The 26,352-nt window shown below is 37.4% G+C and overlaps 1 protein-coding gene across 2 annotated transcripts in view; it reads left to right on the top strand.

Annotated features, from left to right (window-relative positions):
* TOX3 (TOX high mobility group box family member 3) overlaps nucleotides 1–26,352 on the top strand; it is a 133,963-nt gene that overhangs the window by 73,834 nt on the left and 33,777 nt on the right. Inside the window, exons 2-5 of one of the 2 annotated variants that reach the window (XM_082438907.1) lie at nucleotides 1,155–1,220; nucleotides 5,303–5,554; nucleotides 21,478–21,747; nucleotides 25,838–26,065. In XM_082438907.1, the coding sequence (XP_082295033.1) occupies nucleotides 1,155–1,220; nucleotides 5,303–5,554; nucleotides 21,478–21,747; nucleotides 25,838–26,065 (816 nt within the window). Of the gene's footprint in view, nucleotides 1–1,154; nucleotides 1,221–5,299; nucleotides 5,555–21,477; nucleotides 21,748–25,837; nucleotides 26,066–26,352 lie in introns of both variants that reach the window. The other variant, XM_082438906.1, reaches the window with a different exon arrangement.

Here is a 26,352-nt window from a genome sequence, read left to right as displayed (position 1 = left end):
TTGATTCTCTGTATTTATCTGTGTGTTTGTATCTATCTGTGTACCTATCTCTTTGGGAAAATTGTGCCTTTTACTTTAAATAATTACTAGCTCTATTTATAATAGAGAATGGATATACATTTCACCCTGTGGAGACCAAACCTATGTGTTATTTGATGCATGAAAGGAAGGAAATAATACACTTTATAAAAAGAAGGGCATTCTTTTACCATTTAAAAATCATGAAAATAATATAGCTCTGGATAATTATGCTCACAGAGCCTTTCCACATTGCCAGACTGATAAGAGAATGTTTAAAGCAACAAAACGTTCCTACTTAGACCATCTGAACCTGAAAATACGTTTCTGCCAAAATCCAAGTTTTACATTTTGATAACAGGTCTCTAGAAGGAAAGAGCTTATGTCTGAAATGCTGATACAGTCTTATTTGTGATGGCCTGAATGGGCTATTGTGTTAGGGAATTAAATAAAAATTGCTGTGTTCATAGGATCCCGCTTATTTTTTAAACCTCTTTGCACTTAATGTTACATTGAGAGATTAAATACCACTGTTTTCAACAGCTCTGATGGATACAGATATCATTTTAAACTCTGGAGATTTAAAAAATATTCTTTAGTCTTATTATTTATTTATATTCATGCCACACCCCATTCACGGGAAAATAGAATTTGAGTCCTGGGAATTGAATTCTATTCACTTTAATTCACATTTTAACCTACCCACACTTGTGACATCTGTTCTTGAAAAGTAAGCTATGAAATCCCAACATGCTTTAAAAATGTGTCAGGGTGATTTTCTTGGAAACTCTTTTCCTGCTAACCTCTGACAAATGCTAGTTCGATAAACAACACCCACTAGTGACCAGTTGGCCAAATGTTTACAATTGTCTCCTTTTGCTATTAGTCTCGATGAGAAACAACACTATTTTCTAGAATTATCGCGTTAGCTTAAGTCGGTGCTTTATTTTCTGAGGGAACCAGCCGACAGCATATAGCATAGTGCAATCTGTCACAGTTCACATTTGGTCCGAGTGAAACCACCCTTTTATCTCATAACACCAACATTCTTTCCAGATCCCATCTGAGCAGTAAGTAAACCCCCAGAATTCTTTATGATCCTGCATATTAACATAAAACAATCTGTTTTCTTTCAGTTTGGAAATAACAATAACTACATGAATATGGCTGAAGCAAACAACGCTTTCTTTGCAGCCAGCGAGGTAGGTGTCTGCCTTAATGTATCTGTTCATGTTTTGTGTGTTATTTAGATCATTTAACAGGCTTGAAGGGAAAAGCCAAGTATTGAATTTACCTTGTTATTACGTGGCACGAGGTAACGACTTTGGAGGAAAAACGAGAAAAACCTATTGGAAGAGAAAATAACCTGACAAGTCTTTATCATTCGTCCATAGGCTGTTAGGAACGTTAGTAATTCACATACACATCTCTTGATGAAAAGAATATAGATGCAAGCAAAAGTAAATATATAAGAAAGGATAGAGTATCTATCCAAACTATATTTGGAAACTAGGATGGAAGGGACTCCTAATAGAAAATATTTAAACTTCACACAGCTCTGGGGATAATTTCATTAAGTTGACATGGTTTGGGAACAGTGTGGCAGAACAGTATTACAATTTCTGGGGTCTTCAGTGAGAGTGGTGTAAAATGAGTGTTTTTGTTAGAGTCCCACACCCGAGTACGGTGCCTGGCACATAGTAGATGCTAAATAAATATGTATTGAATGAATGAATGAATGAATGAATGGGCATGCTCCAAGACTCGGCTATAGCTAGGAAAATTAAGTCGATGGATTTGAAATGCAACACCTTGGTGGCTCTGAGTTTGTCTGCAGTTTACCAGTGCCCATGGAACAAACATATTTTTGTTGCTGTTTTCACTGCCTTCCCTACTTAGTGACTTAAGGCTGCTGTCTTGGTCTCATTGGCCTGCCCTCCAGAACAACCTCCATCTTGGTTAGATCAAGAAAGAGTGGATATATGTACATGCATAACTGCCTCACTTTGCTGTACAGCAGAAAGTAACACAACATTGTGAATCAGCTATACTCCAATACAAATTTTTTAAAAAAGAAATGGTTTCCTAAATATGGTAGACCGTGTGAGATTTAAGATTTTAAAACAAGAACAAGCAGAAGTGAAATTTGTCCAAATGGAACATTTCCTCTTGTGATTCCTGTAATAAAAAGTCTTCATTTTCCAAATACATTCAGATATAGGAAACTGGACCAGCTTGACCCCAGAGAATGAAAATCATAATGGCTTCGTAAATGATCTCAGTTACAGGGAAGCAAGTGGTATGGAAGAAATTAACTTGGAGAAATTAGTAGAAAAAGTTGGGGAATCGAGAACTAAGAGTATCCGTAGGTTAATCATTTTTGCAGTGACCATCATCTCTCTAACCAAGGAGACCGCCTAGATAAGGGAATATTGTTTGGCACTGGCTGCTGTGTTGTTTGTGATAATGAGCACAAACCCCATCTGTAAGGACAACATGATGTTTCATTCTGTAGGATTTTTTTCCCTACATTTGAATCAAACATTGATGAAAGCTCTACTGCCAGCAGCTGTTCAGAGACAATTTAATTCCAGCTGTGATAATTCACCGTGTCAGACATTGGCTGTTATATGTTGATACAACAGTTCTCCAGATTTGCATTTTTATCAAAAGGAACAAATGTTTTGAACATCTCAGTACAGATGGTATTTAATCATGTACATACTACTTTAACATGTACAAGGTAAACACTGGAAAGTCAATATCTGTAAAAAGTAATCATATAAACGCTAACTGATTAATCTGATATTGGTCATATGGCATAGTTGCAAAAGTCAATGTCTTTTTCTTTGGTTGCTGCCATACTTGGTTATTTTTATTATCTCAGATAACCAGTGTTGTGATTACTCTTTTCTCTAAGGAATGTTTAGCTTTATATTTAATGGATTACCCCTCTTTAAAAGTCATTTAAGATTTTAGCATTTTCTTAGTTATATAATATAATATTATGGTATTATTTTATTAGGTTATGAAATAGTAATATATTAAATTCTAGCTCAAAATTAATTTGTCTTTAAAAAAATATACTGGAGGAACACATAATATGTAAGATCTCTCTTTATTCCTTAACAAAAATAAAAATGACAACCTCCTTAATTTTAACTACCTCACTTAAGACATGTTAGAATTTAAGAAGTAATCTTCTATAATTATTTCACTGTACATCTTTTCTTGAACAAAAAATAAAGCCCAAGTAAATGTTAATGCACTATGTTATAGTATGTGCCTAATTTCCCAATCACTGCATTAAAAGTAAATTTATTTGTTTTTTTAACATTTTAATGAGTACAGACTAATTCAGGAAGACTTTAGATTTGATGCTGTAAAGTCGAAATTGTGCCTGAAACTGATTCCCTTCCCATAGGTATCGCCCTGTAGATAACACTACGGGGACCAGGATGCTCTGAGTTTGAAATTCACACATTTGCTTTATGTTTTCTGTCTGTGTCATGATTACCCTGACCATTTTTAAAGTACTTTAAATATTTATTGAAATAATATTTCAAGTGTTAATTACAGTGGTAATGAAAACAGCCAAATGCCACATATCAAGAATGAGTGTTTATCCGTATTGTTAATGTGATATGTTAGATTTCATTAAGCAGTAATGGGGTAGCAAATGAGTCACAAATTACAGTTGCATCTGTTACTAGACCACATTAGTGCCAAAATAACGGCAAATGCAGCCATAGGGTTACATTCATTAGCCAACCACGCTTGTGGCCAATTCATCCCTTTGTGTTTGAGAACTTGGGGTACCACAGTCAGAAATTGACATCCTTTGGGGGGTCATTATTAGAATAAATATGTCAGAAAATCTAATATTTCATTCTAGCTTTCAAATGTGTTATTATGCTCTAATGTTTTGCATCTATTGAATCTGCTAAGAACCTCAAGATGTTCAATTGTCCTGCCATAGACTCCCATAGCTTGTGACCTCTTTATTTCTGGTGAGATACAAATAGTAGTTGACAGGTTCTATAGGCAAGAAATGTTTTTTTTTTTTTTCCCCTTGCATTTGTTTCTATTTTCTCTCAAATGGTTCTTAAGTTACATCATCATTGATAGCTTGAAGAAGGATGATTTTCAGCTCTTAATTAGTTCTTTTAACCAGTTACAACAGATTCAAATTATCTGGCACCAATTCATTCTTCAAAAAAATACTATTAATAATAAATGAACTATAATGTTGACCCTCTGAGCTAGGAATAAAAAGTATCTGAGCTGTCCCCGAACCCCTTCACCCTACCAAAAAAATATTCTAGACCTTGACCCTTCTCCCCACAAAATCCAAGTTCTATTTTAAGAAAGATAATTCATGGGGTTCAGCAAGGCAGCCCTGATTTGCATCCCAAGGCCCTGTGTGAAAACACTATCTTTAAGAATCTAAGTAGCCATGAAGAAAACAATGCATTATTTACTTAGGTCTTGAGAAATAACACTTGTCTAGGTAATTGAGCAACATCCATGGAATTAGAACATTTCTATCAATATATCTCTATGCTCGTTCTATGGTCTTTAAAAGCTGAAGACTGGAAGAAAAGTGTTCTGATAAATACATATCGAAATCTTCCTATAAAAGAAAATAACTCTCCTTACAATTTAAATAAAAGCCCTAGATATATATACTCTGATAATCCTTATATGAAATGCTTTATTACAGACAGTAACAATTTCCATGGAAGCATTCATTGCACTTGAGAATATACCAATAAGGAAATTTAAAAAGCAAACCATACATTCAATATCACTTGTTTTATATGTTGTGGCAGAAAGTAAATATGTGTAATGTTCACTTCTGGATTAATGTTGTGTGTGTGCTTCACAAAATCGTCAGCATTTGATGAAGCATGTGGATAATGTAAGCGTTTGAGCCGTTTCACTAACATATCAATAAAGTGGCAATTTGTTATGTAGCCAAATCTAATGTCGCTGGTGCTGCAACTAACAACAAAGACAGATGTTGCTAATTAAGTACGCATTAAAAAACTGTTAATACTGATACTCCATTAAAATCATATGATAATGAGACTCAAATCTTTAATCAGAATGATCAGCAAAACTTTATATATGGAAATCTGTGTTTAAGATATTTTCATTTGAGAAATAAATATTTGGCCTAGCTATGTAGTATTTTCATGCGAAATTTTTCTTTTTCCCTCCAAGGAGAAATAAGATATAGGAAGAGAATATGAAGATATCTGTATTTTGTTTCCTTTAGCAGACGTTCCATACACCAAGCCTCGGGGATGAGGAGTTTGAAATACCCCCGATCACGCCGCCTCCAGAGTCGGACCCCGCTCTGGGCATGCCTGATGTACTTCTACCTTTTCAAGGCCTCAGCGATCCGTTGCCTTCCCAGGGAAGTGAATTCACGCCCCAGTTTCCCCCTCAAAGCCTGGATCTTCCTTCCATTACAATCTCAAGAAATCTCGTGGAACAAGATGGCGTGCTTCATAGCAGTGGGTTGCATATGGTAGGCAGCAAATTTACTGCTTGAAAGTGTTTTAGTTATTGTTTGTACTTCTCAGGGTAAAGATCTGAGAGCCCATGTTCTAAAACATGCTCGTGCCTATGCACCGGTGGACCTGTGGATTGTTCCTCCCAATGCCATTTAAATGCAGGTAGTGGATTAATCCCTGGTGTGGGACAAGAGCTTTCAGGGTTGGTTGACTTGAAAGAGGAGGACCCAACAAGATCCTTCTGGTTTGAAATGAGTTTCTGAGGAGTCTGATTCATTGGTTTGAAAGCAGCCCATCTTCCCTTGCCTTTGGTTTGACAAAGAGGTGTACTTGAGTTGAAAGTTTGGCCAGGAGAGTTTTTAGAAATGGAAGCCCTTATCAAGTGCCCGGGTCTTTCACATTTGTTGGATTAAAGCATCACGTTTATGATACATGATTTGCTCCTACCTGAGATGAAATATCAAACTGTGGTACAGAGAAAGGGAGAAAGAATAATTGCTTATAACCAGCAGAGAAAAATATAGAGCGGGTTATTGTGTGAAATATACCTAATTGTGGTATTTATTGTGGTAAACATCAAGTAAGGCCCTCCAGAGAGCCAAGGTTACTAATGCAATAATTCTGGTTCTGTTTTTCTTAGTGTGCAATTATAGTTAGCAATCACCAGAGTAAATCTGCTTAAGTATTTTAAACTCTTCTGCTGGGATTTTTTTTTTTTTCCTACCATAGTATATAATGCATTTGTGTCTATCTAGGTGAGGTACTAGGCAGACATTTTAAAACCAGATTAATAGTTTATAGGGCTTTTTTTTTTAACCCTGATAAAATGAAACAGATGTGTTGGTATAACAAAAAACAATTCCTATTGCTTGTTTACATATTTCTGTGCACATTATGACCATGCCAGCGATGTTTATTGGTTTCATTGTTAATTCCCCAGCTAACAACAGATGATTGCCAAATATGTAGTGGATTAGCAGTGCAAAGATTCAGTGTGCTCTCTGAAATATAAGATTACTTTCCCAAATAGGATTGCGGCAACATACTTTTCTTTGCCTGTGATCTTTTGTGTTTGAGCTGAACATCAGGGTTTTTATTTTTACTTTTTTGTCAGAAAAGAATGCAAGGAACAGTCGGGAAATGGTCATTAAGTATTCATAAACGTTCCTCGCCATCACAAATAATTGTTTCCTGTGGACTTTCTTACACTTTTGTCCCTTTGACACTGGAAGGGAGGGTTCTGTCCTCTGTTCCTCTATAATCAGCCTTGCAGTGTTGTGCCTGGAAAATAATAAAAATAAAAAGGGTGTTTAGTCACCAAGAGAGTTTGCCCAGGGTTCACCATTATTCATAGATGCTCAGCGAGGCTCATTTAAGTTAGGGAAATAGTTAAAAGACCATATAATGCATGCTAAAATGTGTGCTTTATTAAATTGGTAAATATTTATTAATAATATAAGAATCTGCCTTTAAATTAAACATCTGATGAATTACCTTGCCTTAAAGCTATAAAACTGTTATTGCTGCTATAAAAAAAGTGTAAAGGAGGCATTTTGACTATGAAATTTCATTTCATGGTCAATTGAATTTACTATATTGGAAAGAACTAAAGATGGAATCATAAAATAATTATGATATTCACATACACTTAAAGAACAATGCTTTCACGGACTGGCATTGGAAGAGAGGACTCAATTTTTAATGCTTCTTGTGTAATGTATTGCTAATCACTCAAGCCGTTGAATTTATTTCATTGATTTTTAAAAGTATGAGTACTTTAGCCAAGTGCAAGCTGGTGTCATGGTATTTACGTGGACCTCATCACATTTATTGGTGCCTTTCTGAAGTTTTGCTGAACCCGAGTGATATTTATTTTGGCTGGAAACAAACTAATCTTGTTGAAAATTCTAGTAGAATTTCATCTTGAAGAAATGTCATGGGATTTTAAATCACAAATGTTGGAAAAAATAAAATGTACCAGGACAGAATTATGATGAATACAATGTGTCGTTGGCTTTGTTCTATGTACTACCTGACATGTTCACCTATAAACTTGAATTCAGAATCGCCAGAGGCATGGTTAAAAATAGGTTATGTCAAGGTTCTTCTATATTTCCCTCCGGGTACCGAGGTGGCTGGCGACATCATAATGCTCCACAGCAACTCCTCGGAGATTTCCCTTAGGAAGGTCACCAGAAAAATAATAAATAATACTTTATACATCATGCACTCGGCTTCCCAGTGTGCACCGGCTATCATACCTTATGCAAGTAAGAAGTTTTATTATCCAAATGAATATGGCTGTCTGTTAAGGATTGCTATGGTGAATTAAGACTTTCATATAAGAAGAAAAGCCAGCTTGTTTATGGGGTATTGAACCAGCTTTTCTTCAGAGCTTCATTGGTTTTCCTTTAGAAAGAGTGACAGTTTGTCACATTACTGATTAGCTGCATTTTTGTTGGCAACCAGCACAACATGTTTATCTTCCTTAAGTTCCTGCCATTATATTTAAAAAACAGAAAGCAGGAACAAAAAAGAAAAGGGGGGGATTAAAAAGAGTCTAATAATTAGCATTCCCATTTCAAAATATGCAAATAATGCCCTGGTATTCAAAAGCGAATTGTTGAAAAAATTGAAAGTCGATGCATTTGTGACTTCAAAGAACAACCTTGATTTGCTTGTTGTGGATATGTGTATTTTCACACAGGATGTCGCTGGCAAGTTGAAATCAACAGTCATAGTTTGGTTAAAAATTCTTTACCTCTAAGCATTATTGTCAGTTCAGATGATCATCTGGAAATTATTTTAATCTACAAAAGATTGCAATCCTAAAAATCTACAACGTGCGCTCCAAAGGGTTTCTTTCTTTTTTTTTTTTTTTAACACCTCTCTGTAATCTGCCCAGTCTGCTGAGTAGCATTGACATCAGTAGTACATCAATTTCAGAAAGTGGATTATTTTTACTAGACAGCTATTGTGACATATTGGGTCAGTCATAAATGAAAGATATTCATGCAAGCATGCAATACTTGTAATGAAGTCTCACTCTGACCTTCTGTATGATTGATTCTGTAATTTAGTTTTCTCAGGCAGTGCCTGAAATGAAATGAAATCATGTTGAACAAGTTTTGAATACCCACAGTGCACCAGGAGAAGAAAAATCTGCAGCCCTAGAGGCTTGAGAGAGAGCAGCTGAACGATTTATCTCTATGCTATTATAGCCTTTGCCAGCATTCAACATTTCTTTTTTTTTTTTTTTTTTTTCTTATTTGGCTTAAGTACTTAATTCTGCAGGTAGCAGTAAATGGGAAAATAAAATGCTGTTCAGATTTAAAATGACAGGACAGGAGTATGTGCAGGGGACTGATAAAATATCTTGAATAGAACTGACCTTTCATGTAGCTGAAAGTTACTGGGGGATTCATCCTCATAATTACCATATAGATTATTTTTATTTCTTTCCTGCAATGAAACATTTCAGAGAGCAGTAGTGCTGATTGAATGAAAATTGAACTTGTTAACATTCTTTTCAGCTTAGCCTGTTGTACATAACAGAAGGTTAGCTTTGATGAATTTCAAAATTCTCTTTGATATCCAAGAAACAGACAGTAAAATAATTGTCTCTAGTCTGATATTTTGTATGCCCCCCAAAAGAGAATTTATAAAACACACTGATAATTCACATACTTTTTCTTCGTGCATTATGTTTCGTGTTTGGAAGAGCGACGTTTCCTGTTTGATATTGCTTTGGACTTAATTGCGATAGCACATATTTATAGAAAACACTACTGGTGCTCTGATAATATCAAACATAGTACTAGAAAATTGACAAAGATGGAAGTAAGGGAGCTAAATTTGGGTATGGCAGTCTCTGTACCCGTTATGGAAAGAGAATAAGAGAGAAAAAAGTCCTACAGAAGGTATGCACACAGAGAAGAAAAGTACCAGCTTTTAAAATATTCACAAAGCTCTTATGTCATAATCCAGACAGACATCATTTTTGATCAGAAAAATAAGAATGTATCAAAATAATACTCCTAAAATTACCAGGCTTATTTTAGAAGTTTTGATTTTTCGTACAGTCATTTAGTAGGGGTCTAATTCTGAATTATTTTTATTTTCACAAAATAACTTTCATGCCACTTTTGTACTATCCAAAATCTTACGTTAAGAGAAATCCCAGACTTTTCAATTAATACATCGTTTTAGCAATGTAGCTTAATGTGTTACAGATAAAACAGTTATTTCATGGGTCATTAATGTGTTTAATGCATGGAACATTCTATTAAAACAAGCCCTTATTATTGTTATGGACAGGTTCATTGCCATTGTCAATAGAGGCTGCAGAGCTAAATTCCACAGGACGATTACCATTTAGCCATTGGGGGGACCAACAAGTTCTCATACAAATTGAACGATTAACTCAGTAATGTTTATTTTTGGTCAGGTCATGGTCGAAATGTATTCTTATTGTAAATTAACAATAGAAAAGGCACATCTTATATAAGCAAAATAACTCACTTTGAGTGGAATGGGACCTATCTGTTCCAAGGCCAAAGTATATAATTAAAACCATATTAACTCTAGCAGACATTTGCTGAGCACCTACTAGGTGCTATATATTGTTCTTAATCATTAGAGACTGATCATTTATCAAACTGAGTTCTTGGTCAGCAGTGTCCCTTCCATGTAACAGAAAAATTCGGAGTCTGATGACTGCTTCAAAGAGGCATGTTGTCCAAAGTCGACTTTAATTAACTGTTGCTACACCTGGACAATCGTCTGCCCAAAATACCCAAGCCACAGACATTTTATGAGCTGCCTTTCTCGGTAGAGCAAATAGCCTTGTACCATACACAGCTTAAAAGAAATATTCTTTATTCTCGGCCTGGAAATGCCTACTGACCAGGAACATATGAACGTTGTCTTTAAGGTTGAGTTAACTTTAGGATCATGTATTAAAGGAGGGCGTGTTCCAAACTTCTACAAAACTCAATTAGCTCTTGTGAAGGGCAACACGTGATTACGTGGTTGATTTATCCCATTCAAGGAAACGTGTTATTAAAAAGTTAGGCTATGGTTTATTTCCCTGTATCTTGTTTTTAACATATATACTCTACAGTTACAGTCTTCTATAGAATTGGCAGTATTTCCCTGTGGGTTAGGGACAGAAGACACACCATTCTACATCACTCAGATTCCCAAATAAAACTGGCTTGATGGCTCAAACAGTTTTTAGAGGGATGAGAGTTACTCCTGTACTGTGGCCTCACTTGTCACCCTTAGAAACGGTCTCCTTTGCTTGTTTACAGCCTGTCCTGTCCCCTCATCTGTCTTGTTTGCTACTGTCATCCTCAGGCCTGGAACAGTGTCTGGGCTGGAATACACGAGGCTCCCAATAAATATTATATTTGTGGAATATATGAATGAATGAAAGGATAATGAAAGAATATTTATTTGTTATTAAGAGCGTACCTTAATACTAAATAAAAATGGAGGTGGGGAGGAGGTTTAAAGTATCAACAGCTGGGGCTTCCCTGGTGGCGCAGTGGTTGAGAGTCTGCCTGCCAATGCAGGGGACACGGGTTCGAGCTCTGGTCTGGGAAGATCCCACGTGCCGCAGAGCAACTAGGCCCGTGAACCACAATAACTGAGCCTGCGCGTCTGGAGCTTGTGCTCCGCAACAAGAGAGGCCGCGATAGTGAGAGGCCTGCGCACCGTGATGAAGAGAGGCCCCCATTTGCCGCAACTAGAGAAAGCCCTCGCACAGAAACGAAGACCCAACACAGCCAAAAATAAATAAATAAATTAATTAAAAAAAAAAATTTATCCTTCTATTGAAGTTTAAAAATAAATAAATAAATAAATAAATAAATAAATAAATTTAAAAAAAAATGTTTTAAAAAAGTATCAACAGCTGTAAAAATGGAATTCCTCTTTAAAATTTTAATTTAGGATTGAATAAAATCAACACAGAGCTGACTCCTTGGTAAAACAAAGGAGTTAGAGGGTACATAAGAAAATACCATTGTTTTATGATAAACTCTTGAATTTTTATTTTGCTAAGAAACTATTCATTAACTTTGGGGAAGACTGGTTGTCACAAAACTTTCATGTGTAGGTATGTTTGATTATAACCCTGAGAGTAGTTATTAAGTAAAAATATCTATTTCGGTGCAGATATTTTGATAAGTATAACGTTTAGGGTATGCAGGTCTGTAATTATCATTGGTGTATTTGGCACGACTGTGTTTGTTTCAGTTTCTATTTGGGTTAGCAATGCACTTGCTACGCGTAAATGTTGATTGATTGTTTATTCGGAAATAAAATTTTAACCCCGCTATAGGACATAACTAAATAATTGAGCATAAAATTACTGGATTTCCTATTTGTAGTTCTCTGATATTTATTAATACAAAGCAATTTTTATTACTGATAATTAATTACTCCATTTCTCAAGAAATATTGATTTAAAAAGCTCATAGTGAAAATGTATTTAGTCGCACTTTCTAATATATTTGGGTTATCTGCTTCTTAATTAGATGTTACCCTTTATTATGAAAACCTGATGTTGCAGTGTTACAGAGAATATTTACTTGTAAATGTCGATGGAAGGTGCATTAAATACATTTGCATGTTAGATTTTTAAAAATCCTTTGTGATAAAATCAACTCAGATGGAAGTAAGCATCATTGAACTGAGTAAAAATATAAATAGATAAAATAGAATAAGGTGTGATACTTAAAATTTAAAAATCTATTCGAAAGCTTATATCTTACATTTGTAAAAGAAACAAATAAGCAAAACAGGAGGATGTGTGATTATGTATCACCAAGTATGCACCACAAAGATAAATTCCAGGCATGAGAAGGAAAGGGAAATTCACTCTGAGAGGACTTCGTGGAGGGACAGGTCCTTGCTCCCAGGCCGAAAGTAGGAGTGAAAAAGATTTGAATATGTAGAGGAGGGAGAGTTTTCTTGGCTAAAGAAATAAGAGCAACCCATTCCCATCCCCCCAAACCCCACATATCTTATATGAAGTATGGACATGGTAATATAACACAGTGATTTACACAGTAGGGATGTTTTTTCAACTTTCCGTTCTCTTTCAATCTTAAGTCAAGAAGGAAGTTTCAGTTTGGGGCTAATGAGTCTTTCACATCTCTCTTTCATCCTTTTTAAAAAAGAGAAAGCAGAACTCTGGCTCAGAACCTTAGGCAGATCTGCATATTTAGATGGACTGTAATGGAATTATTCAATACTTCCTTTACTTAGTATTTATCTGGCATTACATTGATTATGGTGATTCCAGTTTTTAATTTATGCTAGTGATGTAAAGTTTCCTTTTTAATATAAAATTATTCAGATATTTAACCATTCACTCAAATGATTAACGTTCAATAGTAGACTGGATTTCAGGCAATTTAAGAAAACGGGGGACCTCTACCCCAAATCCCCCATTCCTTGGTTTCCTGTTTTAAAAAAACAAAAGACAAAGAGGCTCTTTCATCAGGTAGAGAGAGAGGCAAGCCTCAGCTGAGCACTGCCCCTACCAAGACATACACAAACCATCAAGGCATTGTTGCGCAAAGGCTTCGTTGAATTGTACTTATAGATAGAAGGCAATGTGCTTCCTGTTAGAAGTCCATGGCCTGCCCATTCTGAATGACCGTTCTGATTGCAAAAATTAATCCTTGAGTACTCTTCAAAACATAAGTTGAGGTGTTAGGCTATATATTTATACTATTTATAATTAAATCCAAGTTGTCCACAATTGATGGATGCCCATGAAGTATGATCAGTTAATACTTTCTTTTTTGAATTTTATTTTATTTATCTTTTATACAACAGGTTCTCATTAGTTATCTATTTTATATATATTAGTGTTTACATGTCAATCCCAATCTCCCAATTCATCCCACCACCACCCCACCCCTCCCGCCGCATTCCCCCCTTGGTGTCCATACATTTGTTCTCTACATCTGTGTCTCTATTTCTGCCCTGCAAACCGGTTCATCTGTACCATTTTTCTAGGTTCCACATATATGCGTTAATATACGATATCTGTTTTTCTCTTTCTGACTTACTTCACTCTGTATGACAGTCTCTAGGTCCATCCACGTCTCTACAAATGTCCCAATTTCGTTCCTTTTTATGGCTGAGTAATATTCCATTGTATATATGTACCACATCTTCTTTATCCATTCATCTGTCGATGGGCATTTAGGTTGCTTCCATGACCTGGCTATTGTAAATAGTGCTGCAGTGAACACTGGGGTGCATGTGTCTTTTTGAATTATGGTTTTTCCTGGGTATATGCCCAGTAGTGGGATTACTGCATCATATGGTAATTCTATTTTTAGTTTTTTAAGGAACCTCCATACTGTTCTCCATAGTGGCTGTATCAATTTACATTCCCACCAACAGTGCAATAGGTTCCCTTTTCTCCACACCCTCTCCAGCATTTGTTGTTTGTAGATTTTCTGATGATTCCCATTCTAACTGGTGTGAGGTGATACCTCATTGTAGCTTTGATCTGCATTTCTCTGGTCATTAGTGATGTTGAGCAGCTTTTCATGTGCTTCTTGGCCATCGGTATGTCTTCTTTGGAGAAATATCTATTTAGGTCTTCTGCCCTTTTTTGGATTGGGTTGTTTGTTTTTTTAATATTGAGCTGCATGAGCTGTTTATATATTTTGGAGATTAGTCCTTTGTCCGTTGATAATATTTTTTTTAAGATTTTTTTTTTTTATGTGGACCATTTTTAAAGTCTTAATTGAATTTGTTACAGTATTGCTTCTGTTTTATGTTTTGGTGTTTTGGCTGCAAGGCATCTGGGATCTTAGCTCCCCGACCAGGGATGGAACCCCCACCCCCTGCACTGGAAGGCGGGGTTGTAACCACTGGACCACCAGGGAATTTCCCTGATCAGTTAATACTTATTGGAATGAGTAATATCCCTGGATAGGTACCAAGCCTTTAAACTTTGAGTGGCATCCTTCTACATCGTGAATAAAATCTAGGATGGATTACAAGGCCTGCTACTTTGGCCATTACTTGCCTCTCCAGCTTTACAGCAAGCCTCGCTTTTCCTGGCCAGTAATGCCGACCTCTCCTTTACTTATCCGTGATGTGCTTCCTTATGCCACGTGACTTTGTACAAGTTCTTCTTCTCTGCATACGACGCTCTTCCCTCTTTTCTAGCTCAGTTAGCTTCTTCTCTTCCTTTACACCTCAGCCCAGCGGGTCACCTCTGCAGGGAAGCATCCCCTGATTTCCCCACCTTGCATGATCTGGCCCATTCCCATCTCTCCAATCCCATTGCATTTCGCTGTTCACCTTCCCTACCCGGCTCCCACCTCTACGGGTCTCCTTTCCATTTCTCAAGAGTGCCAAGCCCTCTCCCACCTCAGACTTTGCATATGCTCTTCCCTCTGCTGGGAACATACTTTCTCCTCATTTCCTGATTGGCTTCTCCTCATTCTTTAGATATCGGCTCAAAAGTCATCTTGGAGAGGCCTTTCTTGCTGATTTAATCAAATGTAGCTACCCTCCCCAGAATAATTTTTTTTTTTTTGTATAGCTTATTTTTTTCACAGTATCACAGTTTGAATCTTGTTTATGCATATGTGTTCTGTTTTCACAGACAGAACCTAATCTTTGGACACTCCCTCCTCCTCCCCCTCAAGAAGATGATTTCCATTATATTTGTCTAATAAAGTCATTCTCAAACCGGGAAGGGGGGGATTTTGCCCAGCAGGGGACATTTGCCAATGTCTGGAGACATATGGTTGTCACAACCTGTGGGGGAGGGGAGGCTATTGGCACCTAGTGGGTAGAGACCAGAGATGCTGTTAAGCATTTACAATGCTCAAGGTGCATTGTAAGCAAAGAATATGATGCATTCTCCCAACAAAGAATTACCCAGACCAAAATGTCATTACTGCAGAAGTTGAGAAACTCTTATCTAATATCATCAATTAGAAGACAGAGTGAGATAAGAAGAGAGAATGAGTTGTTTCCAAATGATGAACAGTTTAGGAAGTGATACAAGTAAACTCTCCATATGAAACATAATTGTGAAAGGAGTTGAAGAAGCTACCAGCATTCAGTCCTTATTGTTGGATGCGCTAATAGCAATCTCTTATAACCCACTAGTTGCTTTGCCTTTCAGTGATCATTGGTAAATCTTTCAAGGCTTAATTTTAATAAGTGAAACGTAATGATTTACAAAAATGCATTAAATTTCTTTTTTTTTAATGTACAGTGTGGGGAAATACAGTCTATATCTATGTAATATCTTTTTTTAAAATTAATTTATTCATTTTTGGCTGCGTTGGGTCTTGTTGCCGCACGGGCTTTCTCTGGTTGCAGCGAGCAGGGGCTACTCTTCTTTGGGGTGCACGGACTTCTCATTGCGATGGCTTCTCCTGTTGTGGAGCACGGACTCTAGGCGCACGGGCTTCAGTAGTTGTGGCACGTGGGCTCAGTAGTTGTGGCTCGTGGGCTCTAGAGTGCAGGCTCAGTAGTTGTGGCACACGGGCTTAGTTGCTTTGCAGTATGTGAGATCTTCCCAGACCAGGGCTTGAACCCGTGTCCCCTGCATTGGCAGGCGGATTCTTAACCACTGTGCCACCAGGGAAGTCTCAAAAACGCATTAAATTTCTTAGGGCTATATCCATGGTTATACATTTTCTTCTCATGTCAGTACTAGTAGGAAAAATGGTGAGCTATTTTGGAGGAGTATATATGAATTATTCTTGCTTACACTTTGTTATAGTAAATTCATCAGTCCCTTCTAAATTAGAGTCATGTTTAAAAGAATCGTATGGTAATTTTCTAGTTTTCAAAGATATCTGGCCTGGCACATAGTAAGTGCTCAGTAAACACTTTTCAACTGAGCTGACATCTCTCTCTTTTTAGGTAGAAATCCTAAGATCCAAGGAAGTGTCTTTTAAAGGTTACCTTTTTTTTTTATAATAGAAAATGATTGTAGCTTTTCAGGATCTCCAGGTTCCCTAAGGAAGTTGTTAATAATTGGTGGCCCTAAAGGTACTTGACTCTCTAAAGAGATACTTTCACCATTAATCTTATACTGTAATCCTTACAGATAGGAAGTTATTATTGGAGAGCTGTGTACCGTGGTAAATGCTAGCACAATTTGATGCATTGATTACGTGGTTCAGAGGTTACTTGACAATATTTTAACGGTCCTTGGTGTATTGTCCTGTGGGAGATTAGAAAAGGTGGGCCAGCAGTTTTTGGATCTGAAGACCATGTAGATGGCTCTAAGTTTTGGCAAGACCTTAGCCCCACCACCAGTATGCTTCAGGAGTGGTTTTCACACTGTCCCCGCTTCAGGAAAACCCATTTTTTCTTGGTGAAATGTTGTGAGGAATCTCAATTTATAAAACAAATGAAAACTGAGTTGCTTTTGTTAAAGGGGGATGGATGGTGGCAGTGCAGAGCTCAGAGCCCCATTCATCTCTCTCTCCGTCAGTACGTGCTTCCACTGTGGTGGCACCATGGCTCCCTAGAGCATAGTTTCTCCATCAAGCAGTCACCAGCCAGCTTGGTAGCCTAGGGAATCACTCTTAGCTAAGAATAGGTATAATAGTATCTAATTCAGAAAGTTAGAGGATTGAATTGGAAAATGCATATTAAGCTTAGCACAAATCCTGGCCCCGAGTAAACATACAGTCAATGTTCCTTGTTTGTGAACCTTGGCTGTTTGTCAACAGGAACTCTCAGGCAACCAGGTCCATCATAAAGGCATAAATTGCAGGTGGAATTCAGGAAGAGCTGATAAAGCCAAGAAAACTAACTCCTTCGCCTTCTGTGTGACCATGAGATTCCTCTGAAATACTGTAGGTCTGGGATGCATCAGTCAAGTACCTATACGTGCTGATGTTCATGGGCATAGAAGTAAAGAAAACAAAGTGACTCCTCAGTTAATGAGAAAACTGTGTAAATCGTATCCTCATATTTCATGGCCATGCCAATTAACTAATTTATTATTATTCAGTCAGAATTAAAATACTCTAGAGTGGCCTGTAGATATTTTAAACTACTTAGATTTAAAGAAGTCTGAAAGGACTTTTAAAAAGCCTTCTGAAAGATGTATTTGAAGACTAAAATTAAGAATAAGATAGCTTAAGCTCATGCAGCTCAATATAAAAAAAAAAAAAAACCCAATCCAAAAATGGGCAAAAGACCTAAATAGACATTTCTCCAAAGAAGATACACAGATTGCCAACAAACACATGAAAGGATGCTCAACATCACTAATCATTAGAGAAATGCAAATCAGAACTACAGTGAGGTATCACCTTATACCAGTCAGAATGGCCATCATCAAAAAAATCTGCAAACAATAAATGCTGGAGAGGGCGTGGAGAAAAGGGAACCCTCTTGTACTGTTGGTGGGAATGTAAATTGATACAGCCACTATGGAGAACAGTTAAGAAGGTTCCTTAAAAAACTAAAAATAGAACTACCATATGACCCAGCAATCCCACTACTGTGCATATACCCTGAGAAAACCATAATTCAAAAAAGAGTCATGTACCACAATGTTCATTGCAGCTCTGTTTACAATAGCCAGGACATGTAAGCAACCTAAGTGTCCATCGACAGATGAATGGATAAAGAAGATGTGGCACATATATACAATGGAATATTACTCAGCCTTAAAAAGAAACGAAATTGAGTTATTTGTAGTGAGGTGGATGGACCTAGAGACTGTCATACCGAGTGAAGTAAGTCAGAAAGAGAAAAACAAATACCACATGCTAACACATATACATGGAATCTAAAAAAAGAAAAAAAAATGGTTCTGAAGAACCTAAGGGCAGGACAGGAGTAAAGATGCAGACATAGAGAATGGACTTGAGGACACGGGGAGGGGGAAGGGTAAGCTGGGAAGAAGTGAGAGAGTGGCATGGACATATATACACTACCAAATGTAAAATAGATAGCTAGTGGGAAGCAGCCGCATAGCACAGGGAGATCAGCTCGGTGCTTTGTGACCACCTAGAGGGGTGGGATAGGGAGGGTGGGAGGGAGGTGCAAGAGGGAGGGGATATGGGGATATATGTATACAATAGCTGATTCACTTAGTTATAAAGCAGAAACTAACACACCATTGTAAAGCAATTATAATCCAATAAAGATGTTTAAAAAAAAAAAAAAAGAATAAGATAGCTTAAATCCCAGGAGTAGGGGACTGGAAGTGACGTAAGCAAGAAATGGTGGAACTTTAAAAGAATGCAGAAGAGTGGACAGTCAGCTCAGATTTTTGAAGAGAAATAGCTAAATGTGTGAAGAATGCTAATAAAAAGAAATTAGGACAAACTGATAGTGTAAAATCCACTTTTGTCATACAAGTCTGCAGAAGGATGCCTGCCAAGAGAATGTAATATTTTAGAAGTAGTGGAAAAGGATATTGTCAGTGAGACAAAGAAGAGTTGGGGTTGTTCTGATATGAGTGACACATTTCTCCAGGATTCCACAGGAATTTGGTAACTCAGAAATCATTAAGAAGTGGAAAATTTGTATGTTTAATATTAAACCCTAGCAATTAGCTACAGACTATTTTAACTACTTGTGTCTTCTTTTCAGTTTTCTTTTTTAATTTATTTATTTATTTATTTATTTATGGCTGTGTTGGATCTTCGTTTCTGTGCGCAGGCTTTCTCTAGTTGCGGCAAGCGGGGGCCACTCTTCATCGCGTTGCGCGGGCCTCTCACTATCGCGGCCTCTCTCGTTGCAGAGCACAGGCTCCAGACGCGCAGGCTCAGTAGCTGTGGTTCACAGGCCCAGTTGCTCCACGGCATGTGGGATCCTCCCAGACCAGGGCTTGAACCCGTGTCCCCTGCATCGGCAGGCAGACTCTCAACCACTGTGCCACCAGAGAAGCCCCCTTTTTAGTTTTTCCTAACTAGAGTGTTTTAGTTTTTGTTTCTTTTGTTTTGTGTTTTTGTAAATGGAAAAAGTTAAGATGCTCCCCTCCTTACCCCTCCAATCCAATCCGAGATAATGTAACCATTGTTTATACACTTGTTTTTTTTTAAACAAAAAGGGGCTGTACTCTATTTTGCAACTTGCTTTTTCACTTACTATATCTTGCATATCACTCTAGATTAGTGGTTCTCTAGAACTGGGAGCAGTTTTGCCCTCCGGGGGCAATGTCTGGAGACATTTTTGATTGTCATGACTGGTGAGGGGAGGGAGGTTGCTACTGGCATCTAGTAGGTGGAGGCCAAGGTTACTGTTAACATCCTGCAATGCAAAGGACAGCTCCCACAGCAAAGAATTATCTGGTCCAAAATGTCTTTAGAGCCAAAATTGAGAATCATTTCTCTAGGTCAATACACATAAATCTAATTCATTATTTTAAAAAGCTTCATAATACTTTGTAGTATGGTCGATCATGATTTATTCAACTAGTTTCCTACTGATAGCTCTGGCTTCTTATTTAGTGGCATTATAATATTTAAGATTAAGAAACCAAACGCTCCAAGTTAAAATTCATTTGTTTCTTTAAAGAGCAAAATAAGCCTTATCAGAAAGATTCAAAAGAGGAATTCATAGGCTTGTGTATAAAATTAGATTCTGGGTCACTGTGAGTCAGGAGAATTTGGTTTCAAGAAAATCACAGACTCACTCTAAATGACAAGTCTTAAAGTAAGTCATTTGAAAAGCATGTCTTCATTTTTTGATTCTTTGGAATTAAAAGAAGAAGAAGAAGCAACTCTAAAGCCTTTTATATGACTGCCCAAAAATAGAGAAGGCTACGTTTGAAGTGACGGCAGTAAATTTCAGAGAAGCTAATTCTGATTGTCTTTACCTCCTCCTTATACATATTTTTAAAAATTCATTAGTACATTAAATCAGATGGGTTGAACAGAAGAAAACAAAGCAGGTTTAAGATGAAAAAAGTGATATCCAATCCTGAGGACATGGAATGACTTCCAAATGCCCTTGACAATGTAATTCAGAATCGGACTGACCCTCTGGTTAACCACAGAGGGTTTTACAGAGAGGGTGCCCTGAAGCAAACAGATGCTTGCTCTGTGCTTCTCTAGCCCATCCTCTCTATATGGCACAGGCATGCCTGGGAGGATAAAATAGAGAACTGATTCTCCCCTTTTGCAGAGCTGGGGAAAGGGTGATAGAACCAGAACTGTGCCGGAGAAGGATGGCAAACCAACTGGTGAGCCTGCAAGGGTTAGACCTCTGTTTCCACCCTTTCCTTGTCATCAGTTTCCTCAGTACGAAGCAAGAGGCGGCTGTTTCTCTTCCCTTTGCTAGTAGTGTTTTGTTATCACTTAGTTAAGTCATCCAGTGATAGTTCTCTGGTGCAATAGACTAGGCTGGATGATTTGGGCTTTGTGCTTTTGACCTTTCAGCTTTCTGGCATAAGTCCTTCTCATTAATAAATTAATAACTAGATAATAACTAGATAATTCATAGCTATCCTGAGATAAGTCAGATCTATCAAAATTACAAGTCAAACCTATCTAAGGAACTGCTGACATTATAAGTTCATTGTTTTTTTTAATTCAGGTATAATTGACATCTAATATTATATTAGTTTCAGGTGTACAATGTAATGATCGGATATTTGTATATATTGCGAAATTATCACCACAGTAAGTCTAGTTAACATTTGTCATCATACAGTTACAAAAAAGGTTTTTTTTTTTTTATTGTGAAGAGGACTTTTATGATCTACTCTCTTAGCAACTTTCCAATATGCAATACCGTCCCGTTACCTACAGCCACCATGCTGTGTATTACATCCTTATGATGTACTTATTTTGTAACTGACAGTTGGTACCTTTTGATCCCCTTTCCCCGTTTCGTTCCCAACCCCTGTAAGCTCCTTGATGTTTGGGAAAACTAAGAATTCCCCCCCTTGCTGTTGCCCCTTTAGGATCAGAGCCACACACAAGTTTCACAATACCGTCAGGATCCCTCCCTGATCATGAGGTCCATCGTCCACATGACCGATGCTGCTCGCTCTGGAATCATGCCTCCTGCCCAGCTCACCACCATCAACCAGTCTCAGCTCAGCGCCCAGTTGGGGTTGAATTTGGGAGGTGCCAGTGTGCCCCACACGTCTCCTTCACCTCCAGCGAGCAAATCGGCGACTCCCTCCCCTTCTAGCTCCATCAACGAAGAGGATGCTGATGAATCCAACAGAGTGAGTTAATTGCCTTTAGTATATAACCTACCAGAGAATTGGGAATCACCCCATGCGCATGTGTTTGAATTTCATTCACAGTAGTACCTTCTTTTGCTTCATGGATTTGGAGTAGCATTTGAATTTATGGTGGTTTAATTTTTTTCTTCACTCTTTTATATTTACTTATTTTCTGTGGAAAGTGTATTCAACTGAAAATCGGAAGATCTGGCTTCTCCTAGTAGTTGTAAGGCATTGAGTAAGTCACTTAACTCTTGTAGGCTTAATTTTCCTAAATCAGCAAAAGGGAAGGCTTGCACTAGACTTTCCAGAAATTCTGAACTGCTCTGGTTCTAAGTTAATGTCCGGGTAGGCAAGTTGCATCTGGTTAGTTGGCTGAACTGCTGCCCCATTGGACAGTCTTGCACCTTTAACGAGGTTTATCACGTAATAAGTTCCAGTCGTTTTACATCTTTGCTTTTGTCAGGGAAATGACACATGATTCAAATATGCACAAGGTGAAGTAAAAACTTAGTTGCAGGTATGACTTTTCTGAATGCCTAGAAAAGTATTCTGTTTCACTGAACTTACTTGTGGTACACAATTACTCATTCCTCATTTATTAATTATGTGTGGTACACTTACTCTGTGCTTGACGTTTTACTTCGTTCTGGTGATACAAAGATTTCTAAGAGAATTATTGCCCCTGGGACTTTCCACTGGGAACAAATAGCAATGTTTAAAACTAGCTCCAGATGTGATTAGAGGTATAATTGATGTATCTGGTGTGCTGAGATGGTCATCGATTCTGCTTAGGAGAGTGATTTGAGGAAGTCTTTATTGAGAAGGTGATGTTTGAATTAGGTCTAAGAGGATACATAAAAGTTTGTGAGGCAGAAGAGAGAGGCCAGCATTCTGGTAGAAAGAGCAATGAAATTACATGTCCATTTATGGGTATCGTGAGCAGTGTGACATGGGGGAAGAAAGAAATGAGTTGAAGAAAGAAATGGCTGAAATGTGGTAGCCTTTCTCCTGTTGGTAGTTGAGAGCTGATTATTTATTTGCATAGAGGAATGGCATAAGCAAATTTATGCTTTAGAAAGATAACTTGGGCTGTATATAGAATGTGTTATAAAGAGAGGGACCAGAGAGAAGGAACTCAATTAGAACGTCCTTTTGTTATGAAGTGTTTGCTTTTATTTTAGCAAAGGAAGGCATGGACAGGAGGTGCCAGATTAGTGAGACATTCAAGAGAAAGAATCATCTATTAAGGTTTGGTGATCCCCTGGAATTTGAAGGAATAAAAGATACACTGGGTTTTAGTTTGAGAGCCAGCGGGGATATCAGTAAATGGAGAGGCTCAACCTAGGAAGAGAGGAGTGTTGTTTTTTTTCCCCATGGGGAAGATGAGAGTTTGACATGGTAGGGGGTTGAATTTGAGTTGCTTCCATGTGAGTCTAGAACTCAGTCTGTTGGAGATGGAGCTACAGATTTGGGGACCATCTGCACATAGATGTAAGCACATAGAAGTAATCAGGATTTCTCAGCGTGCATAAGGAGCAAGACAAGACCAGAACATTGAGCATCATTTATTTTTACCTTGAGCATCATTTATGTTTAAATAGAAATGGAAGAAGAGGAGCTGGAAAAGATTGCGGGTGATGAAAAGAGGAGGGAGGTTAGCTGAAAAGAGGAGAAATGTTGCAGGGATTTTAAGAAAGAGGGCTTGGTCTATCCCATTATGTTAACTCCCCACTGGACACAAGGTGGGGAAATGCACTTAGCAGTCTCTGCTCACACTCACAAGGACTTCAGTGGGATGAAGTGGGAAGTAATAAAGAAACTCGAGCGATGTGTATAAGATACAGCTGAGTTACAACTGGCTATTACACAGTTCAAATGGAGTCCTTTCATTTGGTTCACATTCCAACTGATCTTAATACTTACCTCTGTATCAATCTGAAATTGTCACCTCTAAAGAGAACCTTTTATGTGACTCTTAGCTTGTTCCATTTTAAGCCAGGGTCTAGGTTTTGTGTAAAGACAAGGAATCCAATATATCTCTTAAGCAACTTAGCTGAAAAAGGAAGATTAACATTATTGTTGATTATGTCTTTTGGGTAAAGCTATTTCTCCATTTTTTCACAGCCCTTTGAGTCAACTATGCAGAAGTTTCTTTAGGAGAATTAATTCTGAGCTTTTATTTACACTGTGAGATTCTTCATTTCGGGTTTATTCTTAAAAGCTAATGATGATTAGGGGAAGTCATGGTTGTCCAAGAAAGACATCAAAGGTTGTCAACACTTGAATGTTGTTTTACAAAGAGTGAAATAGAACTCTTCTTATTTGGAAAAAGCTTTAACTGGAAATAACTTTCATCTTGCCATTGGACAGGGTATTGTTGGTGCAAACAGTGCCAAATTCTCTTCCAAGAAAAGAATAGAGTTGTTTGACTCAGTTAGAAAACTCTGTGTATATATATTTTTTTCATGTGGCTTACGTAATATTTTTTCATTGAAGGATAACTTGGCTCCAGTTGAAGCTCTAATTGAAAAGACATCTGACTCCCTTGCAAGTTCAGATTCATTAACTAGATTAAACAAGTTGCACTTATTCTGAGGATTTAGAAAAAAGACTATGAGGTCTACAGAATTTTATTGAATTAATCGTGTGAGTTATGAAAGATGGCATTTTGGAGGAGAGGTGAGATCTAGCTTAACACCTACTGAAGTGCATAAACTACTTGTATAAAGTATGGGTGTGGTTATCACTCAGTACAAACAACAGGCCCACCAACAAGTAGGCTCTTGGTTTCCTAACACCTTGAGGGTTCAGAGCTCTCAAAGAAAAGTTACTTATCAGTTTCCTCCCTAAGAATGCTAGTAATTGGATTAAGTTCCCAATGACCCTCTTTCAGAAAGTAATGATACTCTTGGAAAATTTGAATTAAGATTCAAGACTCAAGGCCATTAAAAGCCAATCTGTTACTGCTTGAATCTATCTCTGTTGATCTTGCCCAAGGCTGGCTTTTAAAACAGATTTTGTCAAACACTTCAGCATTCTTGATGAAGTTAACTGCAAAATGATCTCCAATATAGTCATATCATAATCTAGGGGGAGATAAAACAAGGTTGATAAATCATTTCCCCTGCTTCTCTGATGAGTATTTTATATGATTGTTGAAATTAGATGATGGTAGCAGGTGAGTATTGGAGCTCAGTGGTATATAAATTTGGGGAACTGTACCCATATCATCTCTATGGTTTCAGTTTCAGAGTTCATTGTGAATATGTGTGAGCGTCTCTAGGCCAGAATTCTTGTGGGCAGGGTTACTTACTATATGTAATAATAAACATTGTCTTATTAGTCTTCTTTTTAGCCTTGGCAATTTTAAGTATCTACTGTTGCTGCTCTTTTACAGGTTTTTAATTTTATGAAGAGTATCAATTTCCTTTCTAGCTCTACTTAGAGTTTTGACATTTTTACATTTCTTGTTATCCTATTCTTTAGGAAGTTTTTTTATTGTTTTAGAAAATAAAAGTGACCTTTCCCTTATTGTGCAAGCTTAGGGATTAGAACTAATTTCCATTTGAGTTTCCGGAGACCATTAGCAAAGTCATATTCTGGTAAAATAAAAGACCAAGCCTCAAAAAAATCAATTCAGACTGATCATACATATGGTATGCCTCTATGGCTAAGGGACCTTATATAAAATATCTGAATATGATCAACATCCTGAATAGTATTTAGGTTTACTTCTAAAACCTTTGAAAATGTAAAATATTTTGTTTATGGGTACATGTGTAGCCCATATATATATGGCATTACTTGGTACAGAGCGTTCTGTTTTTCATTATTCATAATTGCTATTTAGAGCATATGTTGCGAATGTATTGAAGATACTTCTGGGTCTCATTAATCAATGTTCTAAATGCTAATCTCTGCTGTCCAGTTAACTCTAAGCAAATTTACCCCTCCCCCACATTTGGTGGTGATTCATCTGTTGATGATGTTTAACAAAACCTCAAAAGAACGATTGGGGACCTGAGTAAGTCTTTCTGCATTCTCTGCAAGTACATTCTAGGCAGTGAATTTTCTTCCTGCTTTGCAGGCCATTGGAGAGAAAAGAGCTGCTCCAGATTCTGGCAAGAAGCCCAAGACTCCAAAGAAAAAGAAAAAGAAAGATCCCAATGAGCCACAGAAGCCAGTGTCAGCATATGCCCTGTTTTTCAGAGACACACAGGCTGCAATTAAAGGTCAAAACCCTAACGCAACCTTTGGAGAGGTCTCAAAAATCGTAGCATCGATGTGGGACAGCCTTGGAGAAGAGCAAAAGCAGGTGAGGCAAAGATCCATCATGGTCATTGCAAGATTATTCTTTACACCTTTTCTGAGTGAATACATCCACTTAATAGGATTGCTTCTCATGAAAGCCTTTCTAAGCTATGGAATTAAAAAACACGAACATATAAACCCAAACCACTCTGCAGTTATATGGATTTCTCAGTTCCCTTAAGGGTGTGTGTTCAGAACCCATTCAGAATAGAGTTGGAGGAGATCCAGGCAGTATCCTGCAAGCGTCAACTTTTGATGATAATCTTTTCATTTTAAATAATGCGGAATTTT

The sequence above is a fragment of the Balaenoptera physalus genome (assembly GCF_965194825.1).
Source record: "Balaenoptera physalus genome assembly, chromosome: 19".
NCBI classification, from domain to species: Eukaryota; Metazoa; Chordata; class Mammalia; order Artiodactyla; family Balaenopteridae; genus Balaenoptera; species Balaenoptera physalus.
This window is presented reverse-complemented; position numbering and strand designations above follow the sequence as displayed.